The 24,156-nt window shown below is 42.0% G+C and overlaps 4 protein-coding genes across 4 annotated transcripts in view; 2 read left to right on the forward strand and 2 right to left on the reverse strand.

Moving 5' to 3' along the window:
* cpne4a (copine IVa) overlaps nucleotides 1-4,870 on the reverse strand; it is a 68,196-nt gene extending 63,326 nt beyond the window's left edge. The window contains exons 1-2 of the mRNA XM_033980956.2: nucleotides 4,812-4,870; nucleotides 830-1,050 (exon numbers count right to left, since the gene is read on the reverse strand). Of these exons, the coding sequence (XP_033836847.2) occupies nucleotides 830-1,050; nucleotides 4,812-4,827 (237 nt within the window). The 5' untranslated portion in view covers nucleotides 4,828-4,870. The remainder of the gene's footprint in view (nucleotides 1-829; nucleotides 1,051-4,811) is intronic.
* mat2b (methionine adenosyltransferase 2 non-catalytic beta subunit) overlaps nucleotides 1-24,156 on the reverse strand; it is a 220,739-nt gene that overhangs the window by 24,955 nt on the left and 171,628 nt on the right. The gene's annotated exons all lie outside the window — the stretch shown is intronic.
* cmtm6 (CKLF-like MARVEL transmembrane domain containing 6) lies at nucleotides 8,823-18,224 on the forward strand. Its single transcript, XM_033981292.2, has 5 exons — nucleotides 8,823-8,955; nucleotides 12,554-12,701; nucleotides 16,399-16,575; nucleotides 16,787-16,885; nucleotides 17,528-18,224. The coding sequence occupies exons 2-5, from the start codon at nucleotides 12,588-12,590 to the stop codon at nucleotides 17,684-17,686; spliced, it is 549 nt and encodes a 182-aa protein (XP_033837183.1). The 5' UTR covers nucleotides 8,823-8,955; nucleotides 12,554-12,587; the 3' UTR covers nucleotides 17,687-18,224.
* tg (thyroglobulin) overlaps nucleotides 22,560-24,156 on the forward strand; it is a 40,253-nt gene continuing 38,656 nt past the window's right edge. The window contains exons 1-2 of the mRNA XM_055227631.1: nucleotides 22,560-22,642; nucleotides 23,105-23,198. Coding sequence (XP_055083606.1) covers nucleotides 22,570-22,642; nucleotides 23,105-23,198 — 167 coding nt within the window. The 5' untranslated portion in view covers nucleotides 22,560-22,569. The remainder of the gene's footprint in view (nucleotides 22,643-23,104; nucleotides 23,199-24,156) is intronic.

Consider the following 24,156-nt stretch of genomic DNA (forward strand, 5'->3'; position numbering starts at 1 on the left):
CCCTGCTCAGACTGCTGCCCCTGCGACCCGGCCCCGGATAAGCGGAAGTAAAATGGATGGATGGATGGATGGATAGTCTTGGTATAGTCCTGGTTCACTCTTGGTTTAGTCCAGGTTTAGTCTTGACTTAGTCATGGTTTAGTCTTGGTTTAGTCCTGATTTAGTACTGGTTTAGTCCTTGTTTAGTCCTGGTTTATTCCTGGTTTATTCCTGGTTACGTCCTGGTTTATTCCTGGTTTATTCCTGGTTTCGTCCTGGTTTATTCCTGGTTTATTCCTGGTTTCGTCCTGGTTTCTTCCTGGTTTATTCCTGGTATAGTCGTGGTTTTGTCCTGGTTTAGTCATGGTATAGTCCTGGTTTAATCCTGGTTTAATCCTGGTTTATTCCTGGTATAGTCTTGGTTTAGTTTTGGCATAATCCTGGTTTAGTCCTGATTTAGTCCTGGTATAGTTCTGGTTTAGTCCTGTTTTAGTCCTGGTATAGTCTTCTTTTAGTCTTGGTTGTGTCCTTGTTTAGTCGAGGTATAGTCCTGGTTTAGTCGTGGTATAGTCCTGGTTTAGTCGTGATATAGTCCTGGTTTAGTCCTGGTTTAATCCTGGTTTAGTCCTGGTTTAATCCTGGTTTAGTTTTGGTTCAGTGCTGGTATAGTCCTGGTTTAATCCTGGTTTAGTCCTGGTTTAGTTCTAGTATAGTCCTGGTTTAGTCTTGGTTTAGTCCTGGATTAGTCCTGGTTTAGTCTTTCTTAGAGCTGGTATAGTCCTAGTTTAGTCCTGGTTTAGTTGTGGTATAGTCCTGCTTTAGTCTTGGTATGGTCCTGGTTTATTCCCACCTCGATCCACTGTCCTTGTGTCTTCATGTTGAGAACAACACAGGGATCGGGTTTTGTCCTGGGGTCTCGGTCTGGGACTCCTTTACACGTGACCCGCAGCTCCACTTTGGTGAGACATGCCCCCTCCAGCAGCCCCAGCGAATGAGCTTCCAGCATGTCCGCCATCCGTGGTGGGGGGCTACAGTCGTCCAGGTCAGCGGCGCGTGGCGATGAGCTGCTGTCTGCAAAGAACCGAGCCACAAGAGAACAATGGATGAAATATGACAGACTGGTGTCATGATACTAAAATGTCACGCTTAATATCAAATTTTGATATTAAGGACTAGACTCGATACCATAGACTGTATATATAAATGGACACAGCTAACCCACTAACCACCACACTCCAAACAGGAAGTGAACATGGGCACAACTCGGCTCCATCCACTCCAATTCACTTTCTATGTAAAAACTGTGTCCCCTCTCTCTGTAACTGCTGTTGTCAGACTCGTCATTTTGACCTTAAAATTATGGTTTTAACCCACTCCACATGATCCTGGGTTTTTTTATTTCACTATTTTTTCCCTAAAGTGGACTGGACTGAGGGAGTATGACATCACTTACGGCGTTCGAGGTTAGCAGTTATAGCGACTAATCTGGAGGCCAGTTCCATATTTGGAAATCCAACCGCAAGTATCATAGCAACCAAAGAGCCAATCAGGAGCAAGGCTGCTGAAGGTAACACACTGCCGGTTTGGCAAGGGTCAGGCATTTACAAACACTATCAATCAAACCTGTTGCCAACGCTAGCGGGAGTGGCCACAAGGCTGTAAGGTCACTTACTGGTCTGTTATTAATGTTCATATCATGAGTTACGTACACAATAGTGAAATAAAAACCCAACGATCATGTAGAGCAGGTTAAAACCATGACAGCAGCAGTTACAGAGAGAGGGGCCCACGCTTTTTCAATATAAAGTGAAATGGACCCAAAATCGATGGCACCAAAGTGCACCCATGCTCACTTTCTCTTGCGGTGACTAGCAGGTTAACTAGTCTTTATAATATATCTTTATATAAATACAGTTTCCTAGTACTTTTTTGCATTAACAGTAGTTTTTTTCATTTACACGAATGTGATCCATGTATTATTTTGTCAGTTCAGATTTCAGTCTTTTGTTGATTCTTCTCGATATGTTTAAAATATTTAAAACTGAACAGAATACAATTATTAAAATAGAAATCACAAATCTAATGGCAGAAAAATCACAGATATTTTCCCCAATGGTTCAGCGCAAGAGACACAAGCACTCATTATACACAGGTCTGAACCAGGACTAAACCAGAACTGAAACCAGATCTGAACCAGATCTGAACCAGAGCTGAACCAGAGCTGAACCAGGTCTGAATCAGGACTGAACCAGAACTGAACCAAAACTGAACCAGGTCTGAACCAGAACTAGACCAGGACTAAACTAGGAGTGAACCAGAACCGAACGAGGTGTGAACCAGGACTGAACCAGGACTGAATAAGGACTAAACCGGAACTGAACCAGAGCTGGACCAGGACTGAACCGGAACTGTACTAGGACTAAACCAGGACTGAGCCAGAACTGAACCAGGACTACAGCTGTACTAAAACAGGTCTACAGCTGGAGTCTGTTTTGTGGGTCAGGATCTCATGAGGCCTTCATTAATTATGACTGTCATTTTTAAATAAGATTCACATGCATCTGAAAATAGAACTCAAACAGGACTAAATCAGGACTGATTCAGGTTTGAACCAGGACTAAACCAGGACTGATCCAGGTCTGAGCCAGGACTAAAGAAGACCCCATGAGAACACAGAGAGGGCATCTGACACACAGGGAGAGCATCTGACACACAGGGAGAGCATCTGACACACAGGGAGAGCATCTGACACACAGGGAGGGCATCTGATACACAGAGAGGGCATCTCACGCACAGGGAGGGCATCTCAGGCACAGGGAAGGCGAGCGTCTAACACATGGGAACTGGTCTAAATCTAGACTTTGATCTCAGGTTGTGAACTGAAACCAGACCTGAGTCTTCACCATCAGAGATACATTTTCACTCACTATAAAATACCCTTCATTATTAAACCCTATCCTCTTCTCCTCTGACCCTTTCCTCTACTCGTCTGACCTGCTGCTCTATTCCTCTGACCCTCTCCTCTGCTCCTCTGACCTTCTCCTCTGCTCCTCTACTCACCTCTTCTGCCCCTCTCCCTCTGCTCTGCTCCTTTGACCCTCTCCTCTGCTCTTCTAACTTTCTCCTCTGCTCCTCTGACCCTCTCCTCTGACCCTCTCCTCTACTCCTCTGACCTTCTCCTCTATTCCTCTGTCCCTCTCCTCTATTCCTTTGAGCCTCTGATCTGACCTTCTCCTCTGCTCACCTCTTCTGCCTCTCTCCTCTGCTCACCTCTTCTGCCTCTTTCCTCTGCTCACCTCTTCTGCCTCTCTCCTCTGCTCCTCTGCTCACCTCTTCTGCCTCTTTCCTCTGCTCTGCTCCTTTGACCTGCTCCTCTGACTCTCTCCTCTGCTCCTCTGACACTCTGATCTGACCATCTCCTCTGCTCCTCTAACCCTCTCCTCTGCTCCTCTAACCTTCTCCTCTGCTCCTCTAACCCTCTCCTCTGCTCCTCTAACCCTCTCCTCCGCTCCTCTAACCCTCTCCTCTGCTCCTCTGACCTTCTCCTCTGCTCACCTCTTCTGCCCCTCTCCCTCTGCTCTGCTGCTTTGACCCTCTCTTCTGCTCTTCTAACTTTCTCCTCTGCCTCTCTGACCCTCTAACCCTCTGCTCTGACCCTCTCCTCTACTCCTCTGACCTCCTCCTCTATTCCTCTGTCCCTCTCCTCTATTCCTTTGACCCACTGATCTGACCTTCTCCTCTGTTCACCTCTTTTGCCTCTCTCCTCTGCTCTGCTCCTTTGACCCGCTCCTCAGCTCCTCTGACACTCTGATCTGACCATCTCCTCTGCTCCTCTGACCCTCTCCTCTGCTCCTCTGCTCACCTCTTGTGCCCCTCTCCCTCTGCTCTGCTCCTTTGACCCGCTCCTCTGACTCTCTCCTCTGCTCCTCTGACACTCTGATCTGACCATCTCCTCTGCTCCTCTAACCCTCTCCTCTGCTCCTCTAACCCTCTCCTCTGACCCTCTCCTCTATTCCTCTGACCTTCTCCTCTATTCCTCTGTCCCTCTCCTCTATTCCTTTGACCCTCTGATCTGACCTTCTCCTCTGCTCCTCTGCTCACCTCTTCTGCCTCTCTCCTCTGCTCCTCAGCCACTCTGATCTGACCACCTCCTCTGCTCCTCTAACCCTCTCCTCTGCTCACCTCTTCTGCCCCTCTCCCTCTGCTCTGCTCCTTTGACCCACTCCTCTGCTCCTCTGACTGTCTAACCCTTTCCTCTGACCCTCTCCTCTACTCCTCTGGCCTTCTCGATTCCTCTGACCCTCTCCTCTATTCCTCTGACCCTCTCCTCTATTCCTCTGACCCTCTCCTCTCCTCCTCTATATTGTAGACTCTGAACAAGAAAAAGACCTCTAAGGAGCCTGTCTGTATCAGATAAGAGCATTGAATTTTTAGTCCGGGTTTAGCATTGGTCTAGTTTTGGTCTAGTCCTGGTTCAGTACTGCTTCAGTCCTGGTTCACTTCTGGTTTAGTCCTGGTTCAGTCCTGGTTCGGTTCTGGTTTAGTCCTGTTTCAGTCCTGGTTCAGTCCTGGTTTAGTCCTTTTTAGACCATAAAGAAAAAAAAAAAAAAAAAAATCGAAACGATTCCGTTGTAATTAACATAAAAATACATTCTCCTTAAACCAGATCACGTGCGTCTCTGCGTCTGTACTTTTCTGTTTGTAGTTTTTAAAATGTTTCATTTTAAATCCGCTTTATAAACGAGCTCTGGTTAATTTTATTTGAATTGTTTTGTTCTGGGTCGAACCTCGGATCTGGTGGCGCACATTCTACAAAGTTTGGCGCCTCATACCTGACTCCTGGTCCATGGTGCTCGGGTCCGGAGCTTGGTGTGGTGGTGCTTTGGACTCGACTTTCGGGGCTCGGGCTTCTGAGGCTCGGGGTTCTAGGTCCGAGGCTCTGGTGCTCGAGTCTGGAGGTATTGGGTCCGGGTTTCTTGGTCCGGGGTTCGGGTGTCTGGGACTCAGGTGGACTGTGTGGACAGGCGCTCGTAGCCGTGGTGCATGTCGGGTGAGTTCCGCTGTGGTGCCGGAGCGGTCCTGGAGTCGTGTGCGCGCAGACAGACGGGTCTTGGGGTAAAGCCGCACTCAGCCCCGGCCCCGGGAGAGAGAGACGGAGGAGAGATGGAGGGAGAGGTAGAGAGGGAGAGATAGAGGGGAGAGCGCCACCTGCGGGAGGACTGGCGCAGCTGCAGCTCAAGAATATATATATATATATATATATATATATATATATATATATATATATATATATATATATATATATATATATATATATATATATATATATATATATATATATATATATATATATATATATATATATATATATATATATACACACACAAAGTATATGTATATATACTTGATGTATAGCTATATACAAAGTATATAGCTATACAGTATGAGTATACAGTTATACACTGATTTATATCCACAGTTATACTCCAAAATGACAGCTATATACCAAGTATACAGCTATACACCGAGTATACCTTTATCCACCAAGTATACAGCTATAAACCAAGTACACAGTTAAAAATCATGTATAGAATTTACACACCAAGTATACAGTCACACACCAAGTATACAGTTGTGCACTGAGTATACAGTTTTACACCTGTTTATACCCAAAGTTACACACCAAGTATACAGCTTTACACTGAGTATAGAGTTAAACAAAATTGTACTGTATACAGTTATACACCAAGTATACAGCTAAACACCAAGTATACATTTATATACAGAGTATACAGTTTTACACCAAGTACACAGCTAAACACCAAGTAAACAGTTATATAGCGATTTATTCCCACAGTTACACCAAGTATACGGCGATACACTGAGTATAGAATTATACACTGAGTATACCGTTAAACCGCATGCACTGTATACAGTACATACTGAAATGTATACTCTCAGTTATACATCAAGTATCCAGCTATACACCAAGTATACAATTATACACAAGGTATACAGTAATACACGAAAAATTCAGTTATACACCAAGTATACAGCTATACAACATGTACACAGTTATACATCAAGTATACAGTTACACACCATGCATATAGTTATACTCCAAGTATACAGTTATACACCAGGTATACAGTTATATGCCAAGTATATAGCTATACATCAAGCACACAGTCATATGCATAGTATACAGTTATACCCCAAGTATACAGTGCTACACCGAGTATACTGTTGTACACCGAGTATACAGCTATAGAGCAAGTGTACATTTAAACACCAAATATACAGCAATACACCAATTATACAATTTTACGAGTACACTGTTTAACACCAAATATGCAGTTATCGATTTATTCCCACAGTTATAAACCGGGTAAACAGTAATGCACAAATATACAGCTATACACGAAGTACATAGTTACACACCAAGTATACAGTTATACACAAAGTATACTGTTATACACCTATTTTTACCCAGTTATACACAAAGATGACAGCTATACACCAAGTATACAACTATACACCGAGTATACAGTTATACACCGACTATACAGTTTTACTGCAAGAATACAGCTATACACCAAGTATACAGTTAAAAATCATGCATAGAGTTACCCATCAAATACACACGAAGTATACACTATACACCAACATACACCTACAGTTACACACCAAGTATACAGTTATACACCAAGTATACAGTTATAGGCTGACTATACAAATATACACTAATTATACAGCTAAACACCAAGTATACACTTATATACCGATTTATACCCACAGTTTCACACCAAGTATCCAGTTATACACTAAGTATACAGCTATACACCAAGTACACAGTGATACACCAAGTATACAGTTATACACAAAGTATACAGCTATACACCAAGTATACAGTTGTACACCAAGTATAAAGTTATACACCAAGTATTTAGCTATGCCCCAAGATATACAGTTACACACCAAACATAGAGCTGTACACTGAGCATACAGCTATACACCAAGTCTACAGCTAAACACCAAATATACAGTTATACAGCGATTTATAACCACAGTGATACACCAAGTATCCAGCTATACACCAAGTATATAGCTATACACCCAGTGTTGGGCATCTTACTTCAAAAATGTAATTAGTTATAGTTACAAGTTACTTCTCCCAAAAAGTAACTGAGTTAGTAACTCAGTTACTTTTTGGGAGAAGTAACTAGTTACTAGGCAAAGTAACTATATTGTATTTGTTTACAAGTAAATTATAGAATGTATCAAAAATAAAAAATATATAAAAAATGTTATTCGAATCAACATGTCACGCAATTTCAGACAACTGTACTTCAAATGTCCCTTTGCATGTGCGCCTCTGTAATTCTGCTTCAACAAATCTTTTTATTGGCCCTTTGTTTATTTTCTTGTGCTTTTTAACATAATCTTTTACTGTTATTAATTGCATGCTGTTTTTAATAACCTGTCTGTTTTAATTATTTCATTTGTCTTCGCTATGATTCACTTCGCTTGTCTTTGCTATGATTCACTGCTCAAGACTTAATGCTTTTCTACCTTTTTACCACACCTGTAAATGTACATTTATTTTTATTTTATTCTGTGTCCTCTGTAAATTATTTAAATTTGCAAGGAGCCATCTGTACATCATGGCAACGGACAACAGATGAAAACTAGCCTCTTGGCTAATTCTGGCATGTTAAACAGTTATTGTTGGTCAACATGCACTGTCCGCTATAAATAAATAAATAAATAAATAAATAAATAAATAAATAAATAAATAAATAAATAAATAAATAAATAAATAAATAAATAAATAAATAAATAAATAAATAAATAAATAAATAAAAAATATATATATTTTCTTCATTATAATACTGAAAAAAATCATTGCAATGTATTGCAAAACTAAGGCATTCAAATGTAAACCATGTAAAATAAGACAAAACCTGGCCACACACTATAATTCTCTGCCCAGTATTCAAATATTAATCACTCTCATTTCAACATAAACTGAACTTTATCCAACTCTTTAACATTCATTAAAAGATTCACAAAATCCCTCTAACACGTATCTATTCCTTTATTTATCTATATATCCATCCAATCAGCTGTCGATGCATGTGTGGACAGGACATCATTTCCCATCATGCATTAAGCGTTTGTAGTCCATGCAGGCGGCCGCTGGCGGTGGAGAGCTGCTGCGCTCGCCTTGCTCAAAAACTTCCCGTTACCGGCGCATAGGTTATGTCAGCGCAAGTCGGTGGCATCTTGGACACAAAACTAACCGGCATGCACCGCGCACCGATCGACGGCGATAGTATCTGCGCCCGCCTCATCTCAAACAAGCCTTTTATCTCACCCCGAGCCGCGGTGCAGCTCCTCGGCTGAGAGACTCTGATGAAGAGAAGAGTGAACTGAATTAAAAGTAACGCGCCACATTTTATCACCGTCAGTAACGGTAACGGCGTTAGGACGCTGGGAAAAGTAATTAGTTACATTACTCCGTTAGTGAAAAAGTAACGCAGTTAGTAACGCCGTCATAATGTAACTCCGTTATTCCCAACACTGTATACACCACGTACACAGTGATACACCAAGTATACAGCTATACACCCAGTATATGGTTATATGCCGAATATACAGTTCTACACCGAGTATACAGTTATACACCAAGTATACTGTTATGAGAAACGTCTGTGTTTACAAAACTCATTGTCGTTTTTGCCGGTTGCTCACCAACATGAACTAAAGTGTACCAACTTTTCAAAATAAGACTTTGTGCTTTTATCGTGATGAACAAGGCGGAAGCAGCTATCTGCGGTTTTGTGCACAATTTGACGCAAATTGAAGCGGACGCGGAAGTTTAGCCGCAGAAACACGCCATAAACACGGCAAAAGTGCACAGACTTCACTGGGCACGAACAGAGCAAGACCCAACTTCTCACCGAGCCGGACCAGGTGAGTCCAGCCCCAAAGGGACATTTAGTCCCGGCTTCGTCTGAGCGCTGCTCCCCTGGACCAAAGGCGTCTCCGGAGGCCATGGAAAGTCCACAAAAAGTGTCTTTACGTGCTGTGTCTCCTGTCAGTGTCGTGGACCTGGAGGAGGTCATGAAAGTGGAATAGACCCGCGTTAGACCAGGTTTAGACCAGGTTTGGTTCTTATTTAAGTCCACTTTTCAAGCTAGAATGGATTTCGAAATGGTGCCACGTTTAGTGATGGATTAAACACGTATCCATTTGGTGCTTATTTTAAACCTGCTTTAGTCCCAGTTTAGGTCCTGGTTTAGTCCTGGTTTAGACCTGGATTAGTCCTGGTTTAGTTCTGTTTTAAATCCACTTTTAAAGCTACACAGGAGTTTGTTTGTTTTTTTGTTTTTTTGTGTGTGATGGATTAAACATCACTAAACATGGCACCACTAGTTCATTTTGTTTTAGTCATGGTTTAGTCCTGTCTTAGGTCCAGGCTTAGTCCGGGTTTAGTTCTGGGTGAGTTCGGGGCTTATCCGTGAGTTTTGTCCCAGTTTAACCCGCTTTGTCCCAATCTAAAACCCAAACCCCAGTATCATCAGTGCGCCTGTGCGCCCCACGCGCGCCTGTTCCACTGTGCTGAGGTCAGGGGTCACGGGGCTGGGGTAGAGTATGGATAGATTAAGTAGGGTTTGTTAGGTATAGGTAGGTTTTTTTGGGGTGGGATGGTTAGTATAAATAAAACTGAAAAGAGCGAGTGATATTTAGTATGCTCATTTTCAAGCATAGTTTTCTGTATTTTTGTCTAAACAAATGACAATATACACCCTTTTACTGTTGGGCATATCAAATTAGTCAGAAGCAAGCTGGTTTATCCCTGGTTTATCCCTGGTTTATTCCTGGTTTATTCCTTGTTTACACCTGAAATAGTCTTGGTTTAGGTCTGATTTATTTCTGGTTTAAGTTTGATTTAGATCAAACTGGTCAATAATGGGGACAAATGGGGACATCAGGGACATGTATTGTATAAAACACAGTTGAGCACAGTGCTCACAACTGTCTCGGGTCAATAGGGATGTCTGGTCACCTTAGGGGGACAGGTTTGGCAGGTTGGATTAGGGGGTTACTTAGGGGTAAGTAGTGTAGGTTAGGGTATAGGCTGGTTATAAGTTTTGGTGGTACTTTTGGTTCACGTTGGCTATCTTAGGTAAAATCTCATACTCTAGTCCTATGATACTCCAGCTAGAGGTTAGGGGTCGGGTTAAGGATTTTAAAGTGCCTCTGACAGGGTAGACTACTTTTATACAAAAACGCAGTTAAGATTATTAAATTAAAGATTTAAAAAAAACAATCCAGTTTGGCCATTTTTTTAGATATAAAATTTGACTTATATAATTCTTACCTAGCAACCATGTAGTACACTGGGCCAATACTGCTCTAATGTACACCGAGATTATATCTGACAAATACAAATATTAGAACCTTTATTTTATTGAAACCATGTTTAAAGTGTCAGAAAAATGTGTTTCTTATGTAAATTGTGCTGAACTTTGTTACTTAGCATGGAGAGCAAAGAAAGGGGGGACTCGGAGTGTCAAAAACGAAAGTGAAACTTATAAAGCATTAATAGTTTTTGGCGAATAGCATTTTCAACAATAAAAAGAAACATGGTTATCTAAATTTGTTATGTGTTACAGTTAATACCCCATCGAAGTCAAATAACCCCTCTTTAATACCCCATAGAAGTAAATACCCCCTCTTTAATACCCCATAGACATAAATACCCCCTCTTTAATACCTCATAGAAGTAAATACCCCCTCTTTAATACCCTGTAGAAGTCAAATACCTCTTTAAGCAATATTTCATTAGCAATTTCTATTTTTCTAATCTTGGTTTGTCTTTGTTTTTCCAATTCTGCAATAGTAAGAGGAGAAATGGAGTCAAACTTCTGAATTTGATCCTAATACACTCTTACCTTTACTGCACAGAATATTTTTTTGTGCAATATAAATTATTGTTAAAGGTTCTATATTACACAAAATGGACTCCTGTGAGCTTTAAGTCATGTTCTAATGCTGTTACCTTCCCAAAACACACCTGGAGTTGTGTTTTGTTTCATTCACATATGTTGGAGTAACCATTTTTAGTCTCTCTACATCTTCAAAGCTCAAAATGCTCTGTTCCACCTTGTGATGTCATGTAGTGATAGTTTTCAAGTTAACAGCTCCTTTTACCTTTAGTTTAGTAGAGACTGGCAATTCCAGGGCTGAAATTATCCAATTGATTCTAGCCTTTACTGAGCTGCAATAAACAAAACACTTAATGTGCCATAGCAGTTAATTATTCAACTGTGAAGTTTGAATCTCATCAGAGCACAGAAACATTTGAAAAATGCCCGAATAGTGCATAAACTGCCTGTGTAACGCGTTTTGTACTTTCACTTATGTATCAGGTCCGTAGACTGTATATATAAATGGACATAGCTAACTGCTAGCCACCACGTTCCAAACAGGAAGTGTGCATGGGCCTGTTGCAGCTCCATCAACTCTGGCTCCAATTCACTTTCTTTGTAAAAAATGTGGCCTCTCTCTGTAACTGTTGCTGTCAGACTCATCATTTTGGTCTTAAAATGTTAAAAACACACTCTATTTCACTATTGTGTCCGTAAATCAAGATATGAACAAAGATATGAGCATTAATAACTTTGCTCCAAATGCGCCCCTATAACTGCTAGCCTTGATGAGCTTCATTTGGAGCTGTGGTCTATCAGGACAGACTGAGTCTCTGCCTGTGCAACACTCTGTACAGTCACAGGTCTAGAGCTGTGTCTTCTACACATGTCATTCATCAGCAGCAGCAGTAAAAGTAGTGACATTGGTAATAGTAAATCCTCACACTGAACACACTGACTGTGTACATAAGTTGTATCTGGTCTAAAGAAAATACTCATGAAGCAGTAGCAGCAGTAGCAGTAGTACTGGTGGTAGTAGTAGTAGTAGTAGTACTGATGGTATAGTAGTACTGATGGTATAGTAGTACTGATGATAGTAGCAGTAGCAGCAGCAGTAGTAGTAGTAGCAGCATTAGCAGTAGCAGTGGGGTTAGGGATAGAAGTGGCAGTAGTAATAGTAGTCATAGCAGTAGTTACTGAGTTACTCACTGTGACTGTTGAATCCTAACAGTTTTTCTGTGCCTATTTTTAAATTTAAAGTCACACTATGTACATTTTTAGCCATAAAATTTTGGTTGTTTTTCTGTTATAAACACATGTAGAAAAAACTGTGGCCTTGCTGTGAGCGGGCTCACATCTCCACAAACCTGATTCTTATTTGACCTAGAGGAGGGCCTCCTCCTGCTTGTTTTCATGGAAATGTTGTTCCTTTGGCTATAATATTACACAATGTGGCATAAAACTCTTCTAACACCATTGAGAATGTTCCAGATTTTGGTTTTAACTTTTTTTTTCCATGGAATCATGCAGGACATGTGCCACCTCTAGAAAGTTCCATACTGATACTAACTTTTTTTTAAAAAAACACAAATGCATTTTTCAACTCTTTGGGACTGTGTGCTCTTTTATTTTGGCAGAGCGCTGGTGGACTCTTATTTTGACAGAGCCAAAATGGCCGACACCGTTTATGCCCCGACCACGGCTCCTAATCCCAAAGACAAGTGCTTCCTGGTCCCAACTGACATTCTGGACTTGAAAAGGTTCTGCGTCAAACTACTTGAAGTGGTGAGTCCTGGTTTGAAAATTTGACTTATATAATTCTTACCTAGCAACCATGTAGTACACTGGGCCAATACTGCTCTAGTGTACACCGAGATTATATCTGACAAATAAAAATATTAGAACCTTTATTTTATTGAAACCATGTTTAAAGTGTCAGAAAAATGTGTTTCTTATGTAAATTGTGCTGATCTTTGTTACTTAGCATGGAGAGCAAAGAAAGGGGGGACTCGGAGTGTCAAAAACGAAAGTGAAACTTATAAAGCATTAATAGTTTTTGGCGAATAGCATTTTCAACAATAAAAAGAAACATGGTGATCTAAATTTGTTATGTGTTACAGTTAATACCCCATCGAAGTCAAATAACCCCTCTTTAATACCCCATAGAAGTAAATACCCCCTCTTTAATACCCCATAGAAGCAAATACCCCCTCTTTAATACCCCATAGACATAAATACCCCCTCTTTAATACCCCATCGAAGTAAATACCCCCTCTTTAATACCCTGTAGAAGTCAAATACCCCTTTAAGCAATATTTCATTAGCAATTTCTATTTTTCTAATCTTGGTTTGTCTTTGTTTTTCCAATTCTGCAATAGTAAGAGGAGAAATGGAGTCAAATTTCTGAATTTGATTCTAATACACTCTTACCTTTACTGCATAGAATATTTTTTGTGCAATATATATTATTGTTAAAGGTTCTATATTACACAAAACAGACTCCTGTGAGCTTTAAGTCATGTTCTAATGCTGTTACCTTCCCAAAACACACCTGGAGTTGTGTTTTGTTTCTTTCACATATGTTGGAGTAACCATTTTTAGTCTCTCTACATCTTCAAAGCTCAAAATGCTCTGTTCCACCTTGTGATGTCATGTAGTGATAGTTTTCAAGTTAACAGCTCCTTTTACCTTTAGTTTAGTAGAGACTGGCAATTCCAGGGCTGAAATTATCCAATTGATTCTAAGCTTTACTGAGCTGCAATAAACAAAACACTTAATGTGCCATAGCAGTTAATTATTCAACTGTGATGTTTGAATCTCATCAGAGCACAGAAACATTTGAAAAATGCCCGAATAGTGCATAAACTGCCTGTGTAACGCGTTTTGTACTTTCACTTATGTATCAGGACCGTAGACTGTATATATAAATGGACATAGCTAACTGCTAGCCACCACGTTCCAAACAGGAAGTGTGCATGGTGCATAATATTACACAATGTGGCATAAAACTCTTCTAACACCATTGAGAATGTTCCAGATTTTGGTTTTAACTTTTTTTTCCTCATGGAATCATGCAGGAGATGTGCCACCTCTAGAAAGTTCCATACTGATACTAACTTTTTTTTTTAAAAACACAAATGCATTTTTCAACTCTGGCTGGAGTCCTGGCTGGAGTCCTGGCTGGAGTCCTGACTAGAGTCCTGACTAGAGTCCTGACTAGAGTCCTGGCTGGAGTCCTGGCTGGAGTCCTGGCTGGAGTCCTGGCTGGAGTCCTGGCTGGAGTCCTGGCTGGAGTCCTGGCTGGAGTCCTGGCTGGAGTCCTGGCTGGAGTCCTGGCTGGAGTCCTGGTTGGAGTCCAGGTTGGAGTCCAGGTTGGAGTCCAGGTTGGAGTCCAGGTTGGAGTCCAGGTTGGAGTCCAGGTTGGAGTCCAGGTTGGAGTCCAGGTTGGAGTCCAGGTTGGAGTCCAGGTTGGAGTCCAGGTTGGAGTCCAGGTTGGAGTCCTGGCTGGAGTCCAGGTTGGAGTCCAGGTTGGAGTCCTGGCTGGAGTCCTGGCTGGAGTCCTGGCTGGAGTCCTGGCTGGAGTCCTGGCTGGAGTCCTGGCTGGAGTCCTGGCTGGAGTCCTGGCTGGAGTCCTGGCTGGAGTCCTGGCTGGAGTCCTGGCTGGAGTCCAGGTTGGAGTCCTGGTTGGAGTCCTGGTTTAGTTCTGGCCTGTTTCATCATGTTGTTTTGTGACCGTTTCTAAACTGAGAAGTGAAATTTCAGCCTCAGCAAAAACTTTGTGTTGCAAAACCTCCGCTTCCCTTGGACTTGAGTCCGGATCCTCCCAAGAGTCCGGATCCTCCCAAGAGTCCGGATCCTCCCAAGAGTCCGGATCCTCCCAAGAGTCCGGATCCTCCCAAGAGTCCGGATCCTCCCAAGAGTCCGGATCCCCCTGAGATCCCGGGACCAGCCCAGAGAGGATTAGCACAAAGAACCAAATCCAATTTTCTATTTTCTGATCTGTTCTAATGTTGTTTCCTCATCACAAACAGACCTGGTTTATGTTTTGTTTCATTCACACGTTTAACACAAACCCTGCATATTTAGGCTGAGTTCTTCTCTGGAACAGAAAACACTCTGTTCCACCTTGTGATGTCATGTAGTAATACAGGAAGTGCTCCACTGTGAATCCACTAGAATCATTTGGATCATTTCAGCCCTGGAATTGCCAGTCTCTACTGAAATAAAGGTTAAAGGAGCTGTTAACTTGAAAACTACCATTTCATGACATCATAAGGTGGAACAGAACATTTTTAGCTTTGAAGATATAGACAGATTAATAATAAAGTATTACTCAAACATGTGTGAATGAAACAAAACACAACAACACCAACTACTACTAACAGCATTATAACATGGCTTAAAGCTCATAAGAGTCAGTTTTGTATAATATAGGCCCTTTAAAGTGCTCTGAATGTTTCCACTGTGTATGTTTGGGTTTGAAGGTTCAGCCGTGGTTTATTGTTTTGTTCTTTCCAGTGTGTGAGTATTTTTTGTTATGTAATTGTTTGGGGAAGGAGGATTGGTCTCCAAGTAGACCCACCTTCATTCCTAATGCACATTTTATCAATCATTTGGAAAGTGCTTCAGATGTGTCAAACTGCTCCAAAGTCTTCCAGGTCTTTTTGTTTTTGTATTGTTGAAGGCTTACAGAGTTTTTAAGATCAGAACTGCACTGTAAATACAAAGAGCAACAACACACTAAAGTCTAATGCAGATTTGAGATGTGTGAGAGCAGAGACAGTGCTCAGTGTTCTAGTGCACTGTGCTCTCCTCCACAGAGACAAAGTGCCCCCTCCTGTCTTGGGCTGAGCAGTGGCCAGATCACAACACACTGGGCTACCCAGTTCAGTTAAACACAGTTAACAGCATTAAGTTGTTCCAGTTTTTCTCTTTTTTAAATTTAAAATTACATTTCCTGGTTGAAAATCCTGACATCACATTAGGGAATTCTATGTGTACCATGTGATAGACGAAGCCAAAGCTTATGAGCTGACAAATAGTCCTTTTTTAGTCCTTTTTTTAGTCCTTCTTTTAGTCCTTCTTTAATCCTGGCTCAGCCCTGGCTCAGCCCTGGCTCAGCCCTGGCTCAGCCCTGGCTCAGCCCTGGCTCAGCCCTGGCTCAGCCCTGGCTCAGCCCTGGCTCAGCCCTGGCTCAGCCCTGGCTCAGCCCTGGCTCAGCCCTGGCTCAGCCCTGGCTCAGCCCTGGCTCAGCCCTGGCTCAGCCCTGGCTCAGCCCTGGCTCAGCCCTGGCTCAGCCCTGGCTCAGCCCTGGCTCAGCCCTGGCTCAGCCCTGGCTCAGCCCTGGCTCAGCCCTGGCTCAGCCCTGGCTCAGCCCTGGCTCAGCCCTGGCTCAGCCCTGGCTCAGCCCTGGCTCAGCCCTGGCTCAGCCCTGGCTCAGCCCTGGCTCAGCCCTGGCTCAGCCCTGGCTCTCTCTCCTCAGCTCTTCTCTGTGGTCGCGTTCCTTCAAGAGGAGTTCGTATCTTCGTGCGTGGCGTGTAACGCATTGTACTTCTTTGAGTTTGTGAGCTGTACCGCGTTCCTCTTCACAGTGCTCCTCCTTGGGCTCCTCTCCACTCCAGTGCACCGGAGGGTCGGCATGAACTGCTGGAGCATGCTGGTAGGGCATCTGACACATGGGGAGGGCATCTCACACACACGGAAGGCATCTGACATACAGGAAGGACATCTCACACACTGTCAGGACGTCTCACAGATGGGAAGGACGTCTCATACACAGGGAGGGCATCTCACACACATTGACACAGGAGTGTGGGAGGGCATCTGGGCCATAGCTCAGCTGCCCTCTGATTGGCTGTTGTCTCTTTCAGGACTTCATGTACACTGTGATCATCTTTGTCTTCTTTTTCCTCGCCTCGATCATCTTCAGCGCTAGTAACAGCGGCTCCGCCCTCGAGAGGAGCGCCGTGGTAAGGCCTGGGTCGGACCTAAACTTTAGCCAAGGTTTAGCCCGGGTTTAGCCCGGGACTGTGACTAGCCTGTGACTAGCCTGTGACTAGCCTGTGACTAGCCTGTGACTAGCCTGTGACTAGCCTGTGACTAACATGTGACTAACATGTGACTAGCATGTGACTAGCATGTGATTAGCATGTGACTAGCATGTGAATAGCCTGTGAATAGCCTGTGAATAGCCTGTGAATAGCCTGTGAATAGCTTGTGAATAGCCTGTGACTAGCCTGTGACTAGCCTGTGACTAGACCAAGACTGGGACTAAATCGGATTTGGGATGGGTTTAGTACTGGTAGAGACATGCACATCTGATAAAAACAGATTACAACTGCATGCTGGGTCCAAAGACCCAGAAATGGTACTAAAGGAAGAAGACATCCACTCTGCAGGTGTTAAGAGCTCATGCGACATGTCTGAAGCCAGGCTTCAGCCTGAAATGTTAGTGTGCTGCTAAATGCTAAATAAGAAACAACTGGGAGCTCCAAAGAACTGCAGTGCACATCTCTTCTTTCCTATAGACAGAGTTTAGACCAGGACTGGGCCTGGACTGTGCAGGGACTATGCTAGGACTAATCTGGGACTAATCCAGTTGTCTATTTCAGGCCTTTGGATTCCTGGCATCTCTGTCCTTTCTTTTGGACCTGGTCTTGTTCTACCGGACTCACGGACTTCCATTCAAATACGCCCAGAACCAGGAAAACCCGGCCACTGGATCCAACAATCCCGCCGAGGCAGAGAAACTCAATGAGAACGGAGCGTAGACCAGGTCAGAACTGGGTCTGGACTCTGGTCTATACCTGATCTGGACTCAGCTGTGGGCTTGGGTCTGTAAGATTGTTTTAAAAAATTCTTTATCAATGGATTTATCTGGTCCAGATTTCAGTGCCAGGACCAGACCTGTACCGAACCTGTACCGAACCTGTACCGAACCTGTACCAAACCAGGACTAAACCAGGACTAAACCAGGACTAAACCAGGACTAATCCAGGACTAATCCAGTACTAAACCAAGACTTTTATATTAGTGCCTCTTCTTTTTATTTTTGCTGTATCAGGTTCAACTTTTCTGTTTTATGCCCAAAAATGAAGGACTGCAGTTCAGTCATTTTAATGTTCATTATCAAATGTCATGTTTTATACCAGATTTGAACCAGTGACTGTGTTATTCTGTGGCGATAAATTTGTGCCTTAAAGTTTGTACTAAAAAATCTATTTTATGGCAGATGATTTGAAATGATGGCTGTTCTGTTATTGGACAATCATGTTTTGTATTAAAATACTTTTCTCGTTTTCTGATCAGAATCTGAATGAAATCAAATCTGTGAACTCTGTGAACTGAACACTTGGTCAAAAGCTGCACTGTGTTTTCTGGGCCATCTGGGTGTCTCCATGGAGATGATATGTTCCACAGTTCCACAGCTACTCTCACATGTGCACACTTTATATACTTGTGTTTATTTGTTAGGTTTTAAAAACATTTTTCCTTAAAGGTGCACCTGAAGAAAACCATGAACATTTCGCTGCATAATTCAATGATTCAAGCTGGAAACATGTTTTCCCGCATTAGTACGTTTTGAATGAGACAAAACAACAGATTCACATTATAAACGTGACAAAGATGGATAAGATCACATGGACACCAATAGAAATCAGCACGAAACTGCCCTGGTTGTTTTTGTCTGAAGGTAAAGATTGTGAGTCCCGTGACTGCCCCCCTGTGGTAGCTGTGTAAACATAAGCATCAGAGGTAATTGGTAAAAGAAAAATGTATTCTGTCCACTGAACTAAAAGTTGTAGGAGTGAAAACGTTTGGCTGCTCATCAGAGAGGCTTCTTCAGTTCTGGTCAGACTACTGGTGGACACTGCCTTATATCTGTCTGAAGCAGGGCTGGCTAAGCCTCGTTTGTACATGAATTCAAATATCTTGGTGTTACCTTGGACCAGATTATATCGTTTAAAAAAACCTGTAAAAACATATAAAAAATTAATTAATTAATTAATATTAAAATTATTAATTTTAATATTCACGATTTTAGGCAAATTAGACCATCATTGTCAGAAAATGCAGCTAAAATGTTTCTCCACAGCATGATTTTATCTCACATTGAATGCTGCAGTACTAACTGGTCATTGACAAGCATGACAACGATAAAAGCAATAGAATCACTTTTTTAAAAAGCTTTAAAAATATTTCATAGAAAATGTTTATCTTTTCATCATTGTCTCATACTTCAGAAATATAATATTTTAAGTTTTGCGAATTTTAGAAAATTTAAACTAGCCTGTTCAGTATATAAGGTCTTAAATGGACTCGCTCCACCACCCTTGGGTGAGTTCATTATGGCCAGGGCCGGCCCTGGTCTGAAGGGCGGAGCTAACTACACTGGAGCCAATCTTGTTTTCAGACTACACTCGTCAGGCCCACGGAAAAGAGCATTTGCTCTGAGAGAGGTGCTCGGGCCAGTGTGAATCCAACAGTCGAAGTCTGGAGCGCAGTAAACGGCCGCTCCAACAGGAGGTCTGGACTCCACCTGCACTCTGGAGCGGGGCGAGTGCGGTGTAGACACGACTGATCTCGTTCCGACCTACACAGTCCACTGAGACAGTAAAAGTGTTTGTCGATCAAAAAGCTTTTTCTTCTCCATCACCTGCACGTACGGTCCTCACGGTACATTTAGCCACAGGTGAAAGAAAAGGCGAGCGCTATAGGCAAAGTGTGTGCGTGCGTATTCACGGGCTCTGCCCCTTGAAGCACATTGTCATAGAATGAAGTTCTCTGTTCAGCTGATGGACTCACGTGGCTCATGGTGTTTGGGGTGAATGATGCACGGTGTATGTAAACAAGATCGACCAAAAAGTAGAGTAAACAGAACTAAATCTAGTGCGCATTGAGGTTGGTCCACAGAGCCACTAACGTGTGTGAAAACAACCTGACAACGGTTTACAGTTTCTGTTTGAGGGTCTTTTCTGTTTGAGCTACACTAAGTGTGATCTGTGCCTGAGTCATATTTAGCATAATGGTTTAAGCCCCTCTCACACCTATTAGCGTACTGGCTGGTACTATTGTTTTCTTTGTTAGAGGATGGAGTTATAAATAGGAGGCTGATGAGGCCTAAGGCCCCCATTCCTATTAAAAGGCAACTTCTACAGGCAAATCCACAGCTGTGCCATGGGCTCACTGGTCTCTCCTTTTATGGCCTTTTATTTAACTTATATATGGAACAATTTGAACAGGATGGATTAAATAATAATAATAATACATTTTATTTATATAGCGCTTTTCAAGATACTCAAAGTCACTTCACAATACATACAAGAATAAAATATCGCAAAATTTACAACATAAAATCAAACATTAAAAGCAATTTTGAACAGGTGAGTTTTGAGTTCTTTTTTGAAGGTGGGGAGGTCAGAGCAATTAGCCTCATTTACAGGCTTGGTACAACGGATAGAAATGATCCTTGGGCTATAATCAGGTACATTTAGGTTTGTTCATTAACATCCATTGTCCCAATCAAATAAATACATAAATACTAAGTGTGACTCAGGTACAATTCATATATAGTGTAGCTCACTACTGTATCTACCTAGCCCACAAACAGAAACTGTAAGCAAACAGGTGTGTCAGTGTAGTTGGCTCCTCCCTTCAGGCAGGTACAAGGCAATGTCCATCAGTCTGACCAGAACTGAAGAAGCGGCTGAGTGATGATGAGGATGAGTGACCAAACCTCTTCACTCCTATAACTTTTTGTCCAGTTACAGAATATGTTTTTCTTTTACTATGGATCATACCTGGACGACTGAGGAGGACACAGACATCAGTGGTCAAAACAGCTGCATCTCACACAACTACACCTCCACTGGCCTACGCAAAGTTGGTTCATATTGTTTAAAATATTTGTTTAAGTGTCAAAGCATAAATAAAGACAGAGCTGTCAAGGTCATTTTCACAGTGGCCATTTTAGGTCAGAGGCTCTAGTAAAGCAAAGGCTCTTCGCAGCTGATTGAAGAAGAGAATCACAGCAGCCATGAGGAAGAGGAAGACAGTTCAACTCACTGAAGATTAAAGTACAGATGCAGGTGTGACCAACCAAAGGTCATAGGTCATCAGGGCATGAAACTGGTCACTGAGGACCAGACAATTACACTTTTCTTTTTTAACTATTATTCGTATATATATATATATATATATATATATATATATATATATATATATATATATATATATATATATATATATATATATATATATATATATATATATATATATATATTTATATATATATACATACACACACACACACAGGTTGGTGTATGTACATGTCATAGACTGTACATGTAGATAGACACAGCCATAACCACCCTTACCTTCCTGGACGGCCAGAGAACTGCAAGGATCAGAATCTGCCCTGAGCAAAATGAGCTCTATTCCTCATAGAGCTCAAAATATTCACATAAACATTTTATATTTAAATGCATTCATAATTTTTACTTTATTGAACTGTTTCAGCAATAAACTGCCTTAAGCTTTAACTGTGGGTAAAGTAAATCTGAATTCGATGCCATGCGCTCAGATGCCATGCGCTAACCTGTGAGCGCTGAGCAGTGAGAGTGACAGCAGCTCTTTATATTTTTTTGTCAGACTTTTGAGCTGTTCCAGCCTTTGACTTGAACATATGAGATCAAAGTCATGGTGGCATTTTCAGATTTGACTGGTTCCATGATCCTCTGGGAAATGTCACATGACCTCACTCAGACAGAAATACTGAGGTTTGAAAAAAAAAAAAAGTTGGGAACCTTCGAGGGCTCCTTGTTTAGTCCTGATTAATTTCTATGTTATTCCTTATTTAGTCCCGTTTAGTGCTGGTTTAGTCCTGGTTTAGTCCCAGGTTAGTGCTGGTTTAGTCCTGGTTTAGTCCCAGGTTAGTGCTGGTTTAGTCCTGGTTTAGTCCTGGTTTAACCCTAGTCCAGTCCTGGTTTAGCTCTGGTTCAGTCCTGTTTAGTCCTGGTTTAGTCTTAATTTAGTCATGATACAGTATTTCTTTAGCTCTGGTTTTGACATGGTTTATTTCTAGTTTAGTCCTGGTTTAGTCCTGGTTTAGATCTGTACGTGTTTTTATTACACAAAAACTTGAAAAACGTGATGTTAGCATGCTCACCTCTCCACGGATCTGATGTGTAACTGGGCCTGAGTGTCAGTTTCCATTTGTTAACTCATCGATCTTGTAGAGTGAATTGAATAGGATCTCCATGGAGACAAGAAGGTGGCTGTGGTCCCGCCAGAAAAGTTCCACAGTACAGCTTTGAGGTTAAATGTAAATGCTTTGATTTTGCACAGAACAGTCTCTAAAGTTTTTATTTCCCTGAGTTTGTGGTTTACTCTGGAAAAGTACAATAACTGTATTCTCCTTTCAGCCAATCCAAACACAACATTCAAGGGCCCTCCTGAGCTTGTCCAATCACAGCGCAGTGTTGAGGGCCCTTCTGAGCTTGTCCAATCACAGCGCAGCGTGGAGGGCCCTCTGTTCTGACCCGCTGGACCATGAGAACCTTGTGGACTCAGTGTGACTCAGCACTCTGGGGCCTTTATAAAGAGTCCAGGTCTAGACCAGGACTTCATCAAGATCCAGATCCCGACCAGAGCCATGGACCGGACCAAGGCCTTCACCTGGTTCCTGCTCAGCCTCTGCGCGGCTCCTCTGTGGGCCAGACCCTCCGGTAAGACTCGGTTTAGTCCTGCTTTAGTCTGACTCCTGGTTTTGTCCTGGTTCAGTCCTGCGTTAGTCATAGTTTGGACTCGGTTTGCTCCTGGTTTAGCTGTAGTTTAGTCTCTGTTTAGGTCTCGTTTAATCCTGCTTTAGCCCTAATTTAGTCCTGATATAGTTCTGGTTTAGTCCTGGCTTAGTTTAAATGCTGGTTTATTCCTGGTTTAGTTATAGTTTAGTCCTGATTTAGCCCTGATTTAGCTTTAGTTTAGTCCTTGTTTAGTTCTGGTTTAGTCCTGGTTTAGTCCTGCTTTAGCCGGCTTTCCTGATTTCACAATAGTTTAGTCTTGTTTAGTCCTCGTTCAGTCCCAGTTTAGACCTGATTTGGTCCTGGTTTAGATCTGGTTCAGTCTTGGTTTAGACCTGGCCAAGTCCTGGTCTGGTCCTGGTTCTGACCCGGCTCTGTGTTCTGCAGAGTACCAGTTGGAGGACACTCTGAGTCCCTGTGAGAGACTGAGAGAGTCCGGTTCTAGACCTGGACTTCAGTGCACCGTGGACAGACACTTCAGGTACGGCACAGTCTGCGCCCTCTCACCACAGGGTCAAACCTCAGACCAAATGCTTTTACTACTAATCAAGTAATATACTGTACAATGTAACAGTACTCTTACTTGAGTAATATACTGTACAATGTAACAGTACTCTTACTTGAGTAATATATTGTACAGTGTAACAGTACTCTTACATGCGTAATATATTGTACAGTGTAACAGTACTCTTACATGCGTAATATATTGTACAGTGTATCAGTACTCTTACTTGCCCTTATTTGTATTTGTATTTATTCAGTGAGTTTTTATGTTGCACTTTATCACCACAGCAAGTTCCTAGTTTGTGAACTGTGTTCACAGAAGATGACAATTCTGATTCTGACTTGAGTAATATATTGTAGTGTAACAGTACTCTTACTTGAGTAATATATAGTACAGTGTAACAGTACTGTTAGTTGAGTAAAAGTTGTACTTCTTCCCATCTGAGTAAGTCTAAAGTGACTTGAGCTTTATTTAACAATATGAAATGATTTGAATATTTGTTTTTCTTGCAGCTCCGTCAGATATGATTTTGTTTCGCTCATTTGGTTTGAAAATACCATATTTTGTGACATATTTAAGGTTTTGTCCTTCACATTCACCAAAATTATAAATCATGTTACTCCCCGACAGTTACTCTTTAAAGAAGGGGTATTCAAAATCTGCAATTTCTCCCATGTTATAATGTCCCCTCATCAAAAACATGCCTGAAGAGGTTTTAGATAAGATAAGATATGCCTTTATTAGTCCCACAGTGGGGAAATTCCAGTATTGCACCGCACAGTTAAAGAACAGAAGGAAAATGGTACATGCAATAAAACAAGATAATAGATAAATAGCTTATGTCATACATGCATATTTTAATAATCTAGTGATCTCTCCCAGGCCCTTTTCGAACCCTCATCACAGTTAGTAGTAGAAGCCTGTACAAGGTCAG

This window comes from Periophthalmus magnuspinnatus, chromosome 16 (assembly GCF_009829125.3).
Source record: "Periophthalmus magnuspinnatus isolate fPerMag1 chromosome 16, fPerMag1.2.pri, whole genome shotgun sequence".
In the NCBI taxonomy this organism is placed as follows: Eukaryota; Metazoa; Chordata; class Actinopteri; order Gobiiformes; family Gobiidae; genus Periophthalmus; species Periophthalmus magnuspinnatus.

Excerpts from the sequence above, each read along its gene's own strand:
- cmtm6 (XM_033981292.2), top strand. The coding sequence starts at position 12,588 with ATGGCCGACACCGTTTATGCCCCGACCACGGCTCCTAATCCCAAAGAC. Across the intron at positions 12,702-16,398 it reads GCGTCAAACTACTTGAAGTG|CTCTTCTCTGTGGTCGCGTT; the intron begins GTGAGTCCTGGT and ends CTCTCTCCTCAG. Across the intron at positions 16,576-16,786 it reads TGAACTGCTGGAGCATGCTG|GACTTCATGTACACTGTGAT; the intron begins GTAGGGCATCTG and ends TGTCTCTTTCAG.